The 14,406-nt window shown below is 39.7% G+C and overlaps 1 protein-coding gene across 1 annotated transcript in view; it reads left to right on the top strand.

Moving 5' to 3' along the window:
* The window catches only part of MPPED2 (metallophosphoesterase domain containing 2), a 105,336-nt gene that overhangs the window by 27,204 nt on the left and 63,726 nt on the right, over nt 1-14,406 (top strand). The window contains exon 2 of the mRNA XM_074149414.1: nt 7,573-7,754. Within this exon, the coding sequence (XP_074005515.1) occupies nt 7,573-7,754 (182 nt within the window). The remainder of the gene's footprint in view (nt 1-7,572; nt 7,755-14,406) is intronic.

A 14,406-nucleotide genomic window follows, 5' to 3' on the forward strand; every position in this document is an offset into this window, starting at 1 on the left:
CACCCCAAAAGTGTTATAGCAAGCCTCCCTTAGTGTAATTTGCCTTTTTCTGGATTGTTGTCATCCAAGAGCCTTGGGCTTGACTGCACTGTTGGCTCTCGTGTGTGCCCAGTGATGGCCCTTTCACTGGTGTTTGGTGGTGGTGGGTGAGGTGATGAGCTTGCTCGGCCTGGCTGTCCATGAGGTGTTGCAGACGGACACCACGTCTCCATGTATGCCGTCACTGCTGTGGCTGTGGCTCTGCCCCCACAGCTGGGGCACACTGGGGAGTTGAAATGTTGGGTGTTGAGATGGGTGCTGTCACGATGATAATTGTAAGAAATAAGAGTGCTTCGGTAGAGGAAAAAAGAAAGTGCCTGGATCTTCCAAGCTGCCTGACAAATTTGGGGAACCGCATCCAGAGCAGCTGTGGCACAGAGACATTTTTCCCTTGGCACTTTCGGAGAGTGAAGGAGATCAAAAGATTTTGAGTAAGTTTCCATGAAGAACAGGGGACCACATCTGTTCCACACTTGATGCTGGAGTTTTGGTTTTTAATCTGATAGTGTATGAAGTCTTTAGTAACGTATCCATATTCATATCAACCTGATAAGCTAAACAACACTACATTTGAAAGACTTAAATTAATGTTTTGAACTGAAGATTTTAAATTCAGATGTTAAATTTTTTTCCAAAATGTAGACACATTTACAGTTTGATTTTTTGATGTAGTCCTTCATACATTTTACTTCAAGTGAGAGATTTATTGATATATTTTGACAAAAATAATTAAGCCACAGGTCTCACCCAGTTCCAGGAATTGGGACTGGCGCTATAAGAAGTAACAAATATCACAATGTAACTAAGCTGTGCGATTTGGCTTCAGTAACAAATACTTCAAGTACTGTAGCAAGGAGTTTTCACAGAAATTCCCATTCTTCTCTTCTCCTGAACTTCCCGTGCTGGAGGGAGCATGTCTAGAGGCAGTGGTATGAATTCAAAGAAAGAAGAAGATGATGTAGAGAATATATTGCTTTTGTTTTCCAGTTTCAACAAAAATCATCTTTTGTTGCCTTAGCTGAGGAAGGGGAACTAAGAGCACTTAGAAGCAAGCTTTTTGAAGTGTTTTTGCAGAAAGTGTTTGCATTTTAATCCGAAAATAAATATATCAAGGTAACTGGCTCTTTGAAAGAGTTTACAGATTTGGTTTACAGATTTTGAAAATAGGAGCAGCAGGAAGAGTATGAAGATTTTGCAAGAGGAAGCTAAACTGTAAATAAATAAAACTATGACTCTTCATAGTGGGTACGCGTAGGTGGCTTTTTAAAAGCTAGTAATATAGATATGTTTTTAATATAGAATAGTTACTAGATAGCATGTATCCAAATGACTCCCAAAACAGCAGAGTAAGTGCAACAACACATACAGATTTTATGTGGCACACAGACTTGAAGTCTGTGCTTAAATGGATCGATAATGAATGCTAATTTAGATGTCTGTAAAAAAACAAACCCACAAATTCAGTCACAGATGTAACGCAGTGGAGAAATTATTAAGAGATGAAAAGACAGCAAACAATGTGACAAAGACTGGGAAGGACATGGGCCCGTATGTCACAGGGCTGTTCATGCATCTGGTGAGTCTGGGAAAGAGTAAAATTATGTGGTCTTCTGCGCTGTAAATGTTTTGTCCGGCGTAGGTGCTGCATTCATCGGAGTGATTTATACCATTTTAGGAACTGAAATTCTTCCTGGCTTAATGTTTAAGATTTTTATTTAGTTTTAAGGGATGAATTGCTTTCTGGGGAATTGTTCTGAAAGAGGGGATTTGGGGTCTGCATATCTCAAACCCCAAGAGAGCAGGGGGAGCGTACAGGCTGTGGGCTCAGCTCACAGGCACAGGCATTCCCGAGGACTGGCTAACCCTGCCTCAGTGCTACATTTTCAGTAATTGAACTCACCCATGCAGAATTATCCTTTGGAATCCAAACTTCTATTTCTTTCAGAAAAATAGTGCTTCTGTCTTTTCTAAATTTTCTTTGAAAATAGGATCCCGGTGTAATTCTGCCCACAGCTATGTCTCTTGGAGGGCTGCACTGCCCTTTCTGTCTCAGAGGTACTTTCTAATGCTGCTGATTTATAAGACGTCGTTATGAGTAACTAGCATAAGCTTGGGCCGAAATCCACAGCTAACATGTCTGTTCCACAGCATGACATCCTAAATCAAGTCCTTTGCCTCCCTGCATGTGAAAGGCCCAATGTTTTCCCAAATTCAGCCCTCCTACCTCGCTGTCAGAATCCCCATGATAACTTCTGCGTTGCTTATTGTTGCTTATTTACTTAAATCTCTGCTTTTCAAAGCGTGAAGCCATGACAAAATCGGTGATCTGATGGGTGAGGACAGGGTATAAGGTATAAGTCCAAGTCTGCGCAGTGCCCAGGAGTAGCAGTGGTGCTGGCAGGGCAGGAGCCAGCACCTGGCTCTCTGGCTCACACAGCTCCACTGTCTTGGAAATGCCATGGGAACCGTGGTTTTGGAGGAGGATACTGATAAGTGATAGCTAATCGCCAGCAGAAAAGGACCTGGGGGTGTTGGTGGATAGCCGGCTTAACATGAGCCAGCAGTGTGCCCAGGTGGCCAAGAAGGCCAACGGCATCCTGGCCTGGATCAGGAACAGCATGGCCAGCAGGAGTAGGGCAGTGATGGTGCCTCTGTACTGGGCACTGGTGAGGCCTCACCTCGAGTGCTGTGTTCATTTCTGGGCCCCTCACTACAGGAAGGACATTGAGCTGCTGGAGCGTGTCCAGAGGAGAGCCACCAAGCTGGTGAGGGGTCTAGAGAACAAGTCATAGGAGGAGAGACTGAGGGAACTGGGCATGTTTAGTTTGGAGAAGAGGAGGCTGAGGGGGAACCTCATTGCCCTCTACAACTACCTGAAAGGAGGGTGTAGAGAGGTGGGTGTTGGCCTCTTCTCCCAAGGGAATAATGACAGGACCAGAGGAAATGGTCTGAAGTTGCGGCAGGGGAGGTTTAGATTGGATATAAGGAAGAATTACTTTACTGAGAGAGTGGTCAGGCACTGGAACAGCCTGCCCAGGGAGGTGGTGGAGTCGCCATCCCTGGAGGTATTTAAGAAACGTGTAGACGTGGCACTTCAAGGCATGCTCTAGTGCCCAAGATTGTTGGTTTGTGTCTGTTTGTGGGTGGGTGTGGTGTGTGGTTGTGGGTGTTTGGCGTTGTTTTTGTGATGGTTTTGGTTTGTTTTTTGGATTTCGTTTTTTTTTTTGTTGTTGTTGTTGTTGCTTGGACTCGATCTCAAAGGTCCCTTCCAACCAAGGAGATTCTGTGATTCTATGATAGCTGAGCAAGCCAAATCGGAGCCTGGGTTGTGGTGGTGTTTGCTTCAGCTGCAGCAGTGTGTGAGGAACTGTAAATCTGAGGTTGGTACCTGCAGGACTCTTACTCTACATGAAAACAACTAGTGGTAAGGGCAGTTCAGTAAAGCCAAGTAATTACCCGATAAACAAGTCCTTATAGAACTGTATGAAGATTACATTGTCCCTTCTGATTTGTAAATCCTTGTCACAAATGCATTAAATGTGACAGATCTTACATTACTGTCATGATCTTAGACAGTAGTCATTGCTCAGCTGGCTTCAGGGATTTCATTCTGGGTCTTACGTAAACTTTTGAAAAGCGACCGAAGTGCCCAGTTTTCTAAAGTGCAAAATATCTTAGGATAGAAAAGTACCTATTAACAGCTGTCTGTGAAGGAAGTTAGATGCCCAAAATTGTTTACGAACTTAAGGTTCATTTGTTTTGATACTTGGCTATTTTGTTAGGTTGTATTGTTTCCTGATTGCTGTATTAATCCTAACATACGACCTTTTAAATTATTCCAGAATACCATTTACTGCGTCTTTACATGAGCATGGTTATTCCAGTTGAATAATTTGTGAAGTATTTGAGTCGGCTAACTCGACAACTGGAAAAATAAAGTATTGGTGGTGATGGAGAATGTCAAAGTTAGCTGGATGCACTGTGTTTGGAGCAAATGGTGAAGAAATTGTTGAATTTCATAGGTATGTGTTCTCGTTCAGCAAAGCCTGGTGGTGGGCAGGGCTGAAATAATTATTTTATCTCCTGTTGCATTGCAGTGAGGGCCAGATGCATAACTATTACAGAGCTTTTAGAACTGCCAGGGTGTAATCCCCAGATGTTGGGTCGTGAGGTGAGCAGGCCACCAGAAGAAGGGATGATGTTCACAGCCCAGGTAGAAGCCTGCTAGCCGAGCACTGTGTCACCAAAAGCTGTGAAAGGGTAGCACCTTGCCTACTGTGGTAGCTGAGCTCACAAGATCAGAGGCCAGTCATCCCGTGATGTAGTGAAAAAGAAAAATCTTGCATTACTGTTTGCCATACTGTAGCTGTGAATAAAAAGAAAACTTGAGTCTTTAGAACCGGCAGTAACAGCACTTTTATTAAGTTTCTATTGAAGGACTGTTTTGAGTAAGATAAATTGACGCACTGAACACAATAACCTTCAGTATCTCACTTTCAAATACTTAGTAGGCAAGCACTACTGAATAAGAGACGAAATTAAGCTAAGATGTAGAAAAAGAGGTTACTAGACAACATCACAGTGTTTGTAAAGAGGAGAAAGAAGGGTCAGGAATTTAATGAATTTCGATTATAGAATTTTCTATCAGTAAGTCATTGCATGAATAGAAAAATCTGAAACCAGATTTTGGTGTCATACTCTAATAGAGATTGCCTAAAGCAAAACAGGGTTTGTTTGGAAACAAACTGCAGAGAATAGCAAAGGCATAGCTGCTGTGTATGAACAAAACCAGACTCCCCGGAGGCAGGCAGTACTGGTCATACCTCAAGCAGAGACGATCTGAACAGGGTATGTGGTACTGATGGAAGTTGCTGTTCATTTTTTGTGTTGTCTGGAGTTAATATACTTGGAAGTATGGAAATGTTGATTTGCAGACCCTCTTGTTTACTGTGTGACATACTATTAAAAAAGTTTCAGCTTACCTTCAGTAATTGAAAGACACCAAGTACAAAAGCACTATGGACTGTAATTACAGTTCTGCCCGGCTTGCCAGTGTGATTTGAATGGGTAAATGAATTCTCCTCTGTAGTAATAACCTTATTAATTTTTGACCCTTGCAGAGAACGCAAATCCATTGATTGTTAGAGTTCAGATTTTTGCAGTGGGTTTCTGTACTGCTCACCAGTTGTACAGCTCTATGAATTGTACCTGGGCCTTTGAGTGGAATAGGAGGTGCAATACCAAAACCAAAAAAGCTAGCCACCAAACTGCTCCTTCCCATCCAGCCCAGCCTGCAGTAAAATCTTTTTTTAAAGTGAAGACCATACTAATGTAAACATCATCTTGTAGACTCTGAATTTTGAGGGTTAATTCAGTGGAGCATGACAACCAAATGTGGTACATTTATAGTCAATACAATTTGATTGGAAATACTTAATTATGGTACTGGAGAAAATGCAGTCTTATAAATAATATCTCCCCTGCCTCCCATGCTAAAATTTTAGCTGTTATTAAACATTCTGCCAAATCTAAAAGACTCAGTAAAATCTTGTTAGTAAGTTGTCCTGGTTTCAGCTGGGAAAGAGTTAATTTTCTTTCTAGTGATTGCTAGCAATTGAAAGGAATGTCAATAATACCTATTGTTTTTAGTTGTTGCTAAGTGATGTTTACACTGTTCAAGGACTTTTTTCGTCTTCCCGTAGAAGCATAGACAGAAGGATGGAATGGTCAATGAAATATTCTGTACCATAGACTTCATGCTTGGTATATAAATGGGCGTTAGCTGGGGGACGGGAATCCTCCTCACTGGTCTGGATGGTGCCAGGCATTGAGAATGACCTGTGTCATTATTATTATTGTTATTTTTCTGTTTCTGTTATTGTTTCTATTAAACTGTCTTTATCTCAACACATGAGGTTTTTTCCTCCCTTCTCCCCCCCGCCTCCTTTTTTTTCCTTCCCTCTTGCCCCCTTCTGGGGGTTAAACCAGGCTGGGATTAAACCACAACATAAGTGTGTTCATGCGGGCTTTTTTCCACTGGAGACCAGTACGTGTCCACATGGACTTTAATCTCTTGAACCACTATAAATTCCCCAGTGTAGGGAGCTGAGTTGCTCCCTGGAGGATGCTTTTGGTCTTTCTCACCTATGTAGGGAGCTGAAGTTTTCACACAGCTCAGTGTATAGTGAATACTATATACTTATTTAGTTTACTAAAATACTAAATACAGTTTAGTGAATAAATATATACTTCAAAAGTTTGTGCTTTATTTTCTATTACTGATTACACATCTCATTACAACTATGAGGATTTAAGAGAAAGAGATTCACAGTGATGTGTGCTAGTTACGTGATTTTCTTTTCATTCATGGTGGAGAGCAAAACTAATAAACCCTGTTAAATTTTCTTTTTACTTTCAGGCACCAATTTTTGAATGTCTGTTGTGCCAGTTTGTCCCAATAAGTCTTAGAACATCTTTATTTTGGGTGGTTTAAAATACCTAGAGCTTGGTTTCACTGCTGTGATGATTTGAGACATAAGTGGACTATTATTCTGACATAACTCCTACATACCTCACAATTTTCAAATGTTGAGTTAAGTTGAGCAAATCAAATTACGGTAACTCTGCAGAGAAATAATGGCTATTCCAAAGTAGGCAATGGGTTGCCTTTTGTATTTTAAGTTATTATCTAGTAATTTAGAACTTCCAACCGCTAAGTATGCATAAAGCACTTCTCTTCCCTATTATTTTTCTCTATTCTGCTTAAATTTAAAAAACAAAACACCTCACAGAACTAAACTTCTATGATGGGTGACATATAGTTGATAATGAACAAACGTGGCTTGCAAATAACCAATCAAACTAAATTTTTAACATTATTTGTGATAGAAAAAAAAATATTTTATCTATGGTTGCTTAGTGCTCTACCGCATTAGTTCCTGACTTTATAGATTTCTGGGAAGATAAGTTTAGGATTTTGTATGAGAGTAAGAAGTTGTCATTAGACTTAGTTCTGCAATTTCCAGGCTTCATCGAAGCATTCCTGAATGTACCTGATTGTGTGTAAACAAATATTCTTGCAGAATCTGTTGGAGTGCCTGTGCTCTTGAACAAAATCAGATGCTAAGCTGCTCAGCTCAAGTGAGAGCCTGTTACTGGCCTACCTGAGAGACCTGTTATTTAGCGGCTTGTGTACCTGTTAAGGTACACATAAGGCAGATGATGCAAAAAATACATCTGACTTCAAAGTCTCTCAAATTCATTTTTTCCAATGCTTATATTAACTTTAGTAGGAGAAACTAACCATATCTTGTGCATTTTTTTTTAGTTTTCCTTCCTTAGCAGGTAAGTATTTGAGAAGCACTCTGGTCCCTTGTGGATTTTTGACAGTGTTGCATTACAGAGTCATTTCTTTGAGCATGATGTGTGTAAATGGATGTGTATGTGTGTGCATATGTAGAAATAGATCTGAAATAATAGATGTGAGGGTTTTAACCTTGTAACTGTTACGAGATCTTTATGTGTCTGCTTTAGGGTCGACCCTATCCCATATGACACTCCAAAACCAGCGGGCCACACGCGATTTGTCTGCGTCTCAGACACACACTCCAGAACAGATGGCATCCAGATGCCTTATGGGGACATCCTTCTCCACACGGGCGATTTCACCGAACTGGGACTGCCCTCAGAGGTTAAGAAGTTTAATGACTGGTTAGGTAAGGAATTACTGCGTTTTGGTGACCCCAATTAACCTCTCCTGTCCAAGTGTCAGTCACTGCCTCCTAATTGAATTAGAGCACTTGAAAATCCCCCCCTACCCTTGCTTCACTTGTCCTCATGTGATGTGCTGTTTCTAGCCTCAGTATGATTCTGTTAATTAAGACAAATTTAGAGACTTCGCTGTATTTCTGCATTATCTTGGGGGAAAATATTCTGTCATTCCACATCAAGGACTGTGTAGCCTTCTCTGTGTGTTGGGAGGGTGGTGGCACCACATACGAATGCATACAGTGTCCTATTAGTTGATGCTGTGAGTTTTTATGTCCACAGCCAAAACTGTTGCTCACTGTATTTTGGGGTTACCGTAATTGAAAGCAGTGCTGAAAGCTACAACAAATTTGGAAATGATGGAAGTCCTTATTCCCACAATATAGGATGGCAAAATCAATAACACTGTTTGGAAGAGGAGAATTTTTTGGGGGTGGTATTCACATGATTGCCCCTTTGAGTTAAGATTACTGACATTTTAACTTTGAATGCAGGCACTCAATGCCTCTTCAGTAGAATGCTTTTCATATTCTACTGTATTTGATAGCAGTGCCTTTGATAGTGTGTTGCTACAATTGAGGACAATTAAATTGCAACAGCAGAATACCAAAAATGAGGGGGGGGAACTTGTGCAGGGTGCTCCTGTTATAAATGCCACTGGTAGGCTGGCTGTGTACTGCCATCTCACCAGGTGACTCAAGTAACTGATCTTCAAGAAATGCTAGAATGAATTACAGTATGCTATAAAAACCTTTGAAAGCATAGCTTTGTCATCATGCTTTACCTCCATGAGTGCACTCTCTCTTCTCTTGCCTGCTGTATGATGCCACATCTCTACATGCCTTTAATAGCATCTTTTTATTCCATTGGAGTTCCTTGGCTGACCCTTCAAGAGATAAGTAGAGAACATTTGGATCTATAAAAGGAATTTTAAAATAGAAGACCTTCCACATTCTCCATCTTTTCAACCTCCTTTGCATTTTCTCCATATCGTTCTTTTTATCTTCCTTCTGACCTGCAGTTTTCCTTCTTCTTATTGCTGTGCATGTGGGATTGGGGCTTCCAGCTACTGCCATACATTACTGTAATTTAGTTTTATAATTCTTACTTCTAGAAAGCAGTACTGGATTTTATGGGCTCAAAGCTATGCTTTTTCTAGGAATATAATTGCAGGACGGGGAAGTAAGAAGTGGTATGAGAAGTAGGTGAATAAGTACATGGGTTGAGGGAAGAGGTGCAGTAGGAATCATCTTCCTCAACTTTTTGTGTATTCTTTATGATAACCTGTAAGCGTTGGTGGTGTGAAGTAGGAGGAGGAGGAGGAGCAGGCAAGGTAAGGGCAGTGGGAGGCTGCACAGCTTCCCTGGGAGTGTGTGATGTGGTCCCACCAAGCTTCAGTCCTCATAGAGAAGCTGGGCAGCACTGCTGTTCAGTGAGACTCGGCTGTTACAGATGCCAGGCAAAGGAATCACTTTCTGGAGAGCGTAGACCTCCAAAGTCTTCCCTGAATACACTGCTAAAAGCAGTGTCTGGTTGCCAAAGTTCCTCTTTGGTCTTTTCACAAGTATTGTTTTGATACAGCCAGAGCCCATGCCCATGCCCAGCCCATGCTTGGCATCTGAAAACGCTAACTCAGAACTGCTGGAAGCCAAAGCAAGTAAGCTGCTGGTGTGTTTTTAGCCTTTCATAGGGAATCTTACAGTATCAGCAGCCACTTGGACATTCCTTGTATTTAGCAGGTGTTCCATGGTGATGTTATTTCATCACATACATCCTTGGTTTAACGTTTGCAGCAGCAGAATTGTAACACTGAATAGGTTTTGTTCCAGCCTCAATATTTTATCATGGGCCTTTCTTAGCATATATATATATACACACACACACATATTTCTCGTAGAAGTCTGTATGGTATTTATCTGAGAAAGCAGATTTTGCATTCTTTGGCAGTCAGTGTCATTGAAACTGGAAGCTTTCACTGTGTGAGGACCTACTGGCTTTGCCCTGAGGCTTTCATGTTTCAGATACAGAGAAAACTTCTTTTGTTATTTCCTCCCCCCCCTCCTTTTTTTTTTTTTTTTTCTTTTTTTTAACAGGTACAGAATTCGTATGTATGACAATACCGGTTACTAGGTTTCTAGCATAAGGTGAGGCAGCAAATTGATTCCCCTGTGGAATCCTGTCGTGTTGGTGAATAGTTGCCCCAGTGCTGTCCTCTCCTCATCTGGAATGAAAACACTATGCAGTCAGGCATGTCCTTTTGCCACTTTATTTTAGGCTCCTATCAGCAAAATAGGAGTAATCACATTTTACTACTTACTACGTATATTATGAAGATTAATACTGTCACGGTTGTGATGTGATGACATGTAATAGTATAAAAAATACATACCAGTGGCAGGCAGGAACAAGCAGGATTCCTTTTTCTTCTGCTGTATAGTGGGAGGCATCTTTTTTTCGTCATAGGTGGTAGGAACCTTATTCTAAAGCAATGCACTGAGAACTCCCACCAAATACAGTATAGTCCTTATAGATAGGGGTTTTCATATCTTTTGTGTGCATGGTTTCTCTCTTGGCAGTTGTGTTGTAAAGCAGGAATGAAGACAAGGCATCTGTATTGTTTTTATCTTGAGGGAGAGAAGCAAGATCGCAGCTAGGCTTCAGCGTATCCCACCCACTCTGCGGTAACAACAGGGTCTCATCTCCACTAGAATTGTATCATGGGGTAACTAAGGCACAATAATTATCCATAATTTTCTTGGCAGTAAAGCCAAGGGAAAAGTTAAAAGATGATTATTCTGAACCCCTGCCTCGCTTGTACTTCACTGGGTGTCCCGTATGCCAGTTACGCAGGACTGAGAGCGCTCCTGTCAACCCTGCCACTTTGTCTTTTGTGGGTCTTGCATCTCTTTGCAACTCTTCAGGTATCTCACCTGAGCAATGCGTTCAGCATCTTGTCCATCCATTTCATTAACATTCATCCTTCTTCCTTGTCTCTGCAGCCAAATCACAGAACACGCTTTCCACACCCTCTTTCCCGCTCCTAGCTCTCAGCCCTTCCTGCAACTTTTACTAATTCTTATGCTTTTTTCCCCTTTGGCTGGTAAATTTTCATTATTGGTTTTGCGTGAAAGTTGTCTGGGCTCATACATTGAATAACCTCTGTGGTCACTTAGAGATTACATACACTGGCTGAGGTAATTTATTCACTTTGTTTTGGTGTGAACGTGTCCCTCGGGTCTTGTAACTGCTGTAATCACTTGACCTTAGTGACTGTTAAATGCTTTAAACACAGTTATTTTAAATTTATAATTGTTTTCATTAAAAATCTGTTATAGTAACTTAACTGACCTTGCAGTAAACACAGCATTAGGTACTGAGGAAGAATTAAAAAGTTATTCTATGCCCAATATATTACTTACTGAATGTTTCAACGTACTATTATTATCACTGTTCATATTTTTCCCATCCATTCTCATTCAGTCATATATGGGAAATGAAATACAGGAATATCTAATTATAGCTCTGTCTTCATAATGCAATATTTCCTTTCCTGTGTGATGGGAAGTGATTGAATAACTCATAAGAACTGAAGAGAAAGCAAAGATAAATTCAGGCAGATAGATCTTTAATGAGTGACGATATGTTTATTGTGCTCAATTAGTATGGGCCTGATTGAGCATATCCTTACTTGTGTGAATAATTTGCATCTGGTTCAGTAATTTTTCTCAAATCGCCGGTTTTGTTCTTTAGACTTTTTTGTCTAGTGTTTGTCTCTTACTTATGGCCTAACTATGTTTCATTTGAGAGGGGAGGTGTCTGGTTTTTTTGGTTTTTTTCATGCTTATTTCTAATGTAAGGCTTATTACTTAACGAATTAGGCAAAATTCTACAGATTTTGGTAGATGTGGATAGATCCATTAGGTGAAATCACTGCTGGTTAATGTCTGTGGAGCTGAGAATAGAATATGGCTAGGTGTTTCCTGAGTTGTTCTGGGATTTGGCAACCTGACTGTTGTATGTTTTTTCTTTCATGTCTTGCTTTTATTTTGAATGCATGTTTCTTTTAATTTCTGTGGGATAATGACTTAAGGAGCTGTGTGAGTAGTGGCCAAATGTATATGGGTTAGTACTGAAACAAATTTTTCTTTACCTGGAATATATCCTTGCCTTTAGTATAAACAATGTTGATAGAAGTAAAAGAAAAAAACTGCTTTTTTTCTGTATGGTAGTTCCTCCATCATGTTAAAGTGAGAAGAAAAGAATGATGATATTGTTTTAACGTGGCGATTTTCTTGTTACACTCTGCATATATGGATGTGGTCCTCAGAAACATATCATCAGTTCTTTTAAAGTTCATTTTTGTGTCAATGTGTAGTTATTGAAAGTAACTGCTTCACCTTGGAATTGCTGGCTGTTGGATGGAATAGATGACAGCATGGTGGGAAGAGCACTGGAAAAGCGGTGTTGCTCTCAGAGGTATGGTCAGACACCTGGTTCCAGTCTGCACTTAGATTTCACTTCATTAGTACTGTAGAAACCTGAAATTATATTCAAAACTGTAAGCCAGACACCTGCCAAAACAGTGTTTGGTCTTGAAGATAGTATAATTTAATCTGAAAAAAAACAACCAACCACAAACCAAAATAGCATAATAGTAAGATCAAGCTCTTGTCACTGTTTAAAAATTCAGGGTCACATTCCTCTTGCATCCTTTCTCAGTCTCTCTGGTCTGGCCCAGTTATTTCCTCATTTTATCTAGGCTTCATCTCGTCTCCAGGCATATTTCTTTTAGGGTTTTGTATGACTGTTCCTCTTGCTAATGCACACTGAAAGCACTTTCATTGTGACAAAGTATTTAGTCTTGAGAACTTTTGCTCCTTAAAAGTATATTTCTGATGTGAATTATTTTAGCATCTAACATGACATTTTTTTATAAAAACAAACCAGTAAGCTCTAAATTTCTCCAAATTCAGAGGGATATTAGCTCAAAGTATTCTGAACTAATTTAAAACCAGAATGAAGCTTATGAATATTTTACAGTAAAATTATGGCAATGAAAACAAATTTCTTCCTATTTTTATAAATTGATTTATTTCTGATTTGTGTTTTTACCATCTGGAGCATATTTTGAACCCTATATTGCTCTACTTGTTATAGCTAGAATGAATAATTGACTAAACATAAAATACCACTTTGATGAACAAAACTCTTAGCACTTGAAAAAAAAATTGCATTCATTGCAAGTGAAAGAAAATGCTGAGGTAGCTTTAATCCTGTAAGCGTGTATGAGTTCTGCACAGCTGTTCTGGGAGAGAGGGAAGCAACTCCCTGGAAAATCTATTAGTCTAATTCTGAAAACAGCCATGTCTTCTGTCGGTGACTCTGGTGAGGAGCTTCTTTAGGCTTCAAACACTGGAATGGGATATGCTTATTTTAATAAGAGGTTGAGCTGGCTGCTGAAGAGGGTTGGCTCTTCTGTTGGTGTTGCAGTCCTGATGTCCCTCTGATACTGTCAGGAGTTTCGTGTGATTTGCAGGATCCAGACCATGCTGGCTGCCTGTTTCAGGGATCATAGAATCATTTAGGATGCTCTAAACTGGGGAATAATGGAGACCTGAAGGTGCACTGGCAAGACTGTGCAGACAGTTTTATTGTGTCTACTTGCTTATTAATTCCAGTTGCTAATAGATGCTGAGTATTATAAGTTCGGAACATCTTGATGCAATTTCTTTCAAAACCCCCCATTTTTATACAATGAAATCTAGTCTTCAAAAACGTTTTGGGGTTTTGGTTTTTTTTTTGTTGTTTGGTGGGTTTTCTTTACTTATTTGGTTCTCTGGGGTATGTATCTCACTCTGTCTTTATGGTAAAACTTTTAAAAGCTTCTTCCAAGTTTATTTAGATTTTATTGCAGTATTGCTACTTAAGAGTATTTCTTTTGGTTTTGTTCTAACTTGAACTGTGTTTAATATCACTGTTAAATTCTCATTTGTACTTAGTTTTAAATCCCCATATGGCATGACTAAATTAGTCCTCAATGCTCAGCTTTTATTTGCATACAACTTTTTAGATACATTAATAACAATTTTAATTTTTTTTCTTCTCAGAGGAATAAAAAAATCAATTGAATGTTACATTTTATTCTGTTTGTAAAATAGTGGGAAAATACAGCCATGTGGGTTTTTGGTAATAGGCTGAATAATGTTTTCCTGATGTAGTAATCTACAGTGAAATGTGAACTCAAAAGGGAAATAAGTCCAAAATTCTACTTTTGTGCTGTGGTTATTATAGCTGCTTTCTCATATTTATCCTCTGCTCCGAGTCAGATACTAGATGCTTTGTGGAAAACAGAACCCTTAGAAGTATTACTTAAAGGCAAAATAGAAGAAATTGTACAGAAATGAATGTCAAGATAGTCAGTGGAAATTTTACTAAAGTGGAATTTGTGCATGAGGAGCAGTGTAAGTTTACTTCTGATTAGTTGTTTCTTGTTTTGTTCTTGTTATTTACTATCTCCTAATGGCATGCAGAGAAACTGAGCTTTTTTCTTACATTATAGTCACTAACATTCTAGAGATACAGTGTCAAATTCTCTATACA

This window comes from Numenius arquata, chromosome 6 (genome assembly GCF_964106895.1).
Source record: "Numenius arquata chromosome 6, bNumArq3.hap1.1, whole genome shotgun sequence".
Lineage (NCBI taxonomy): Eukaryota > Metazoa > Chordata > Aves > Charadriiformes > Scolopacidae > Numenius > Numenius arquata.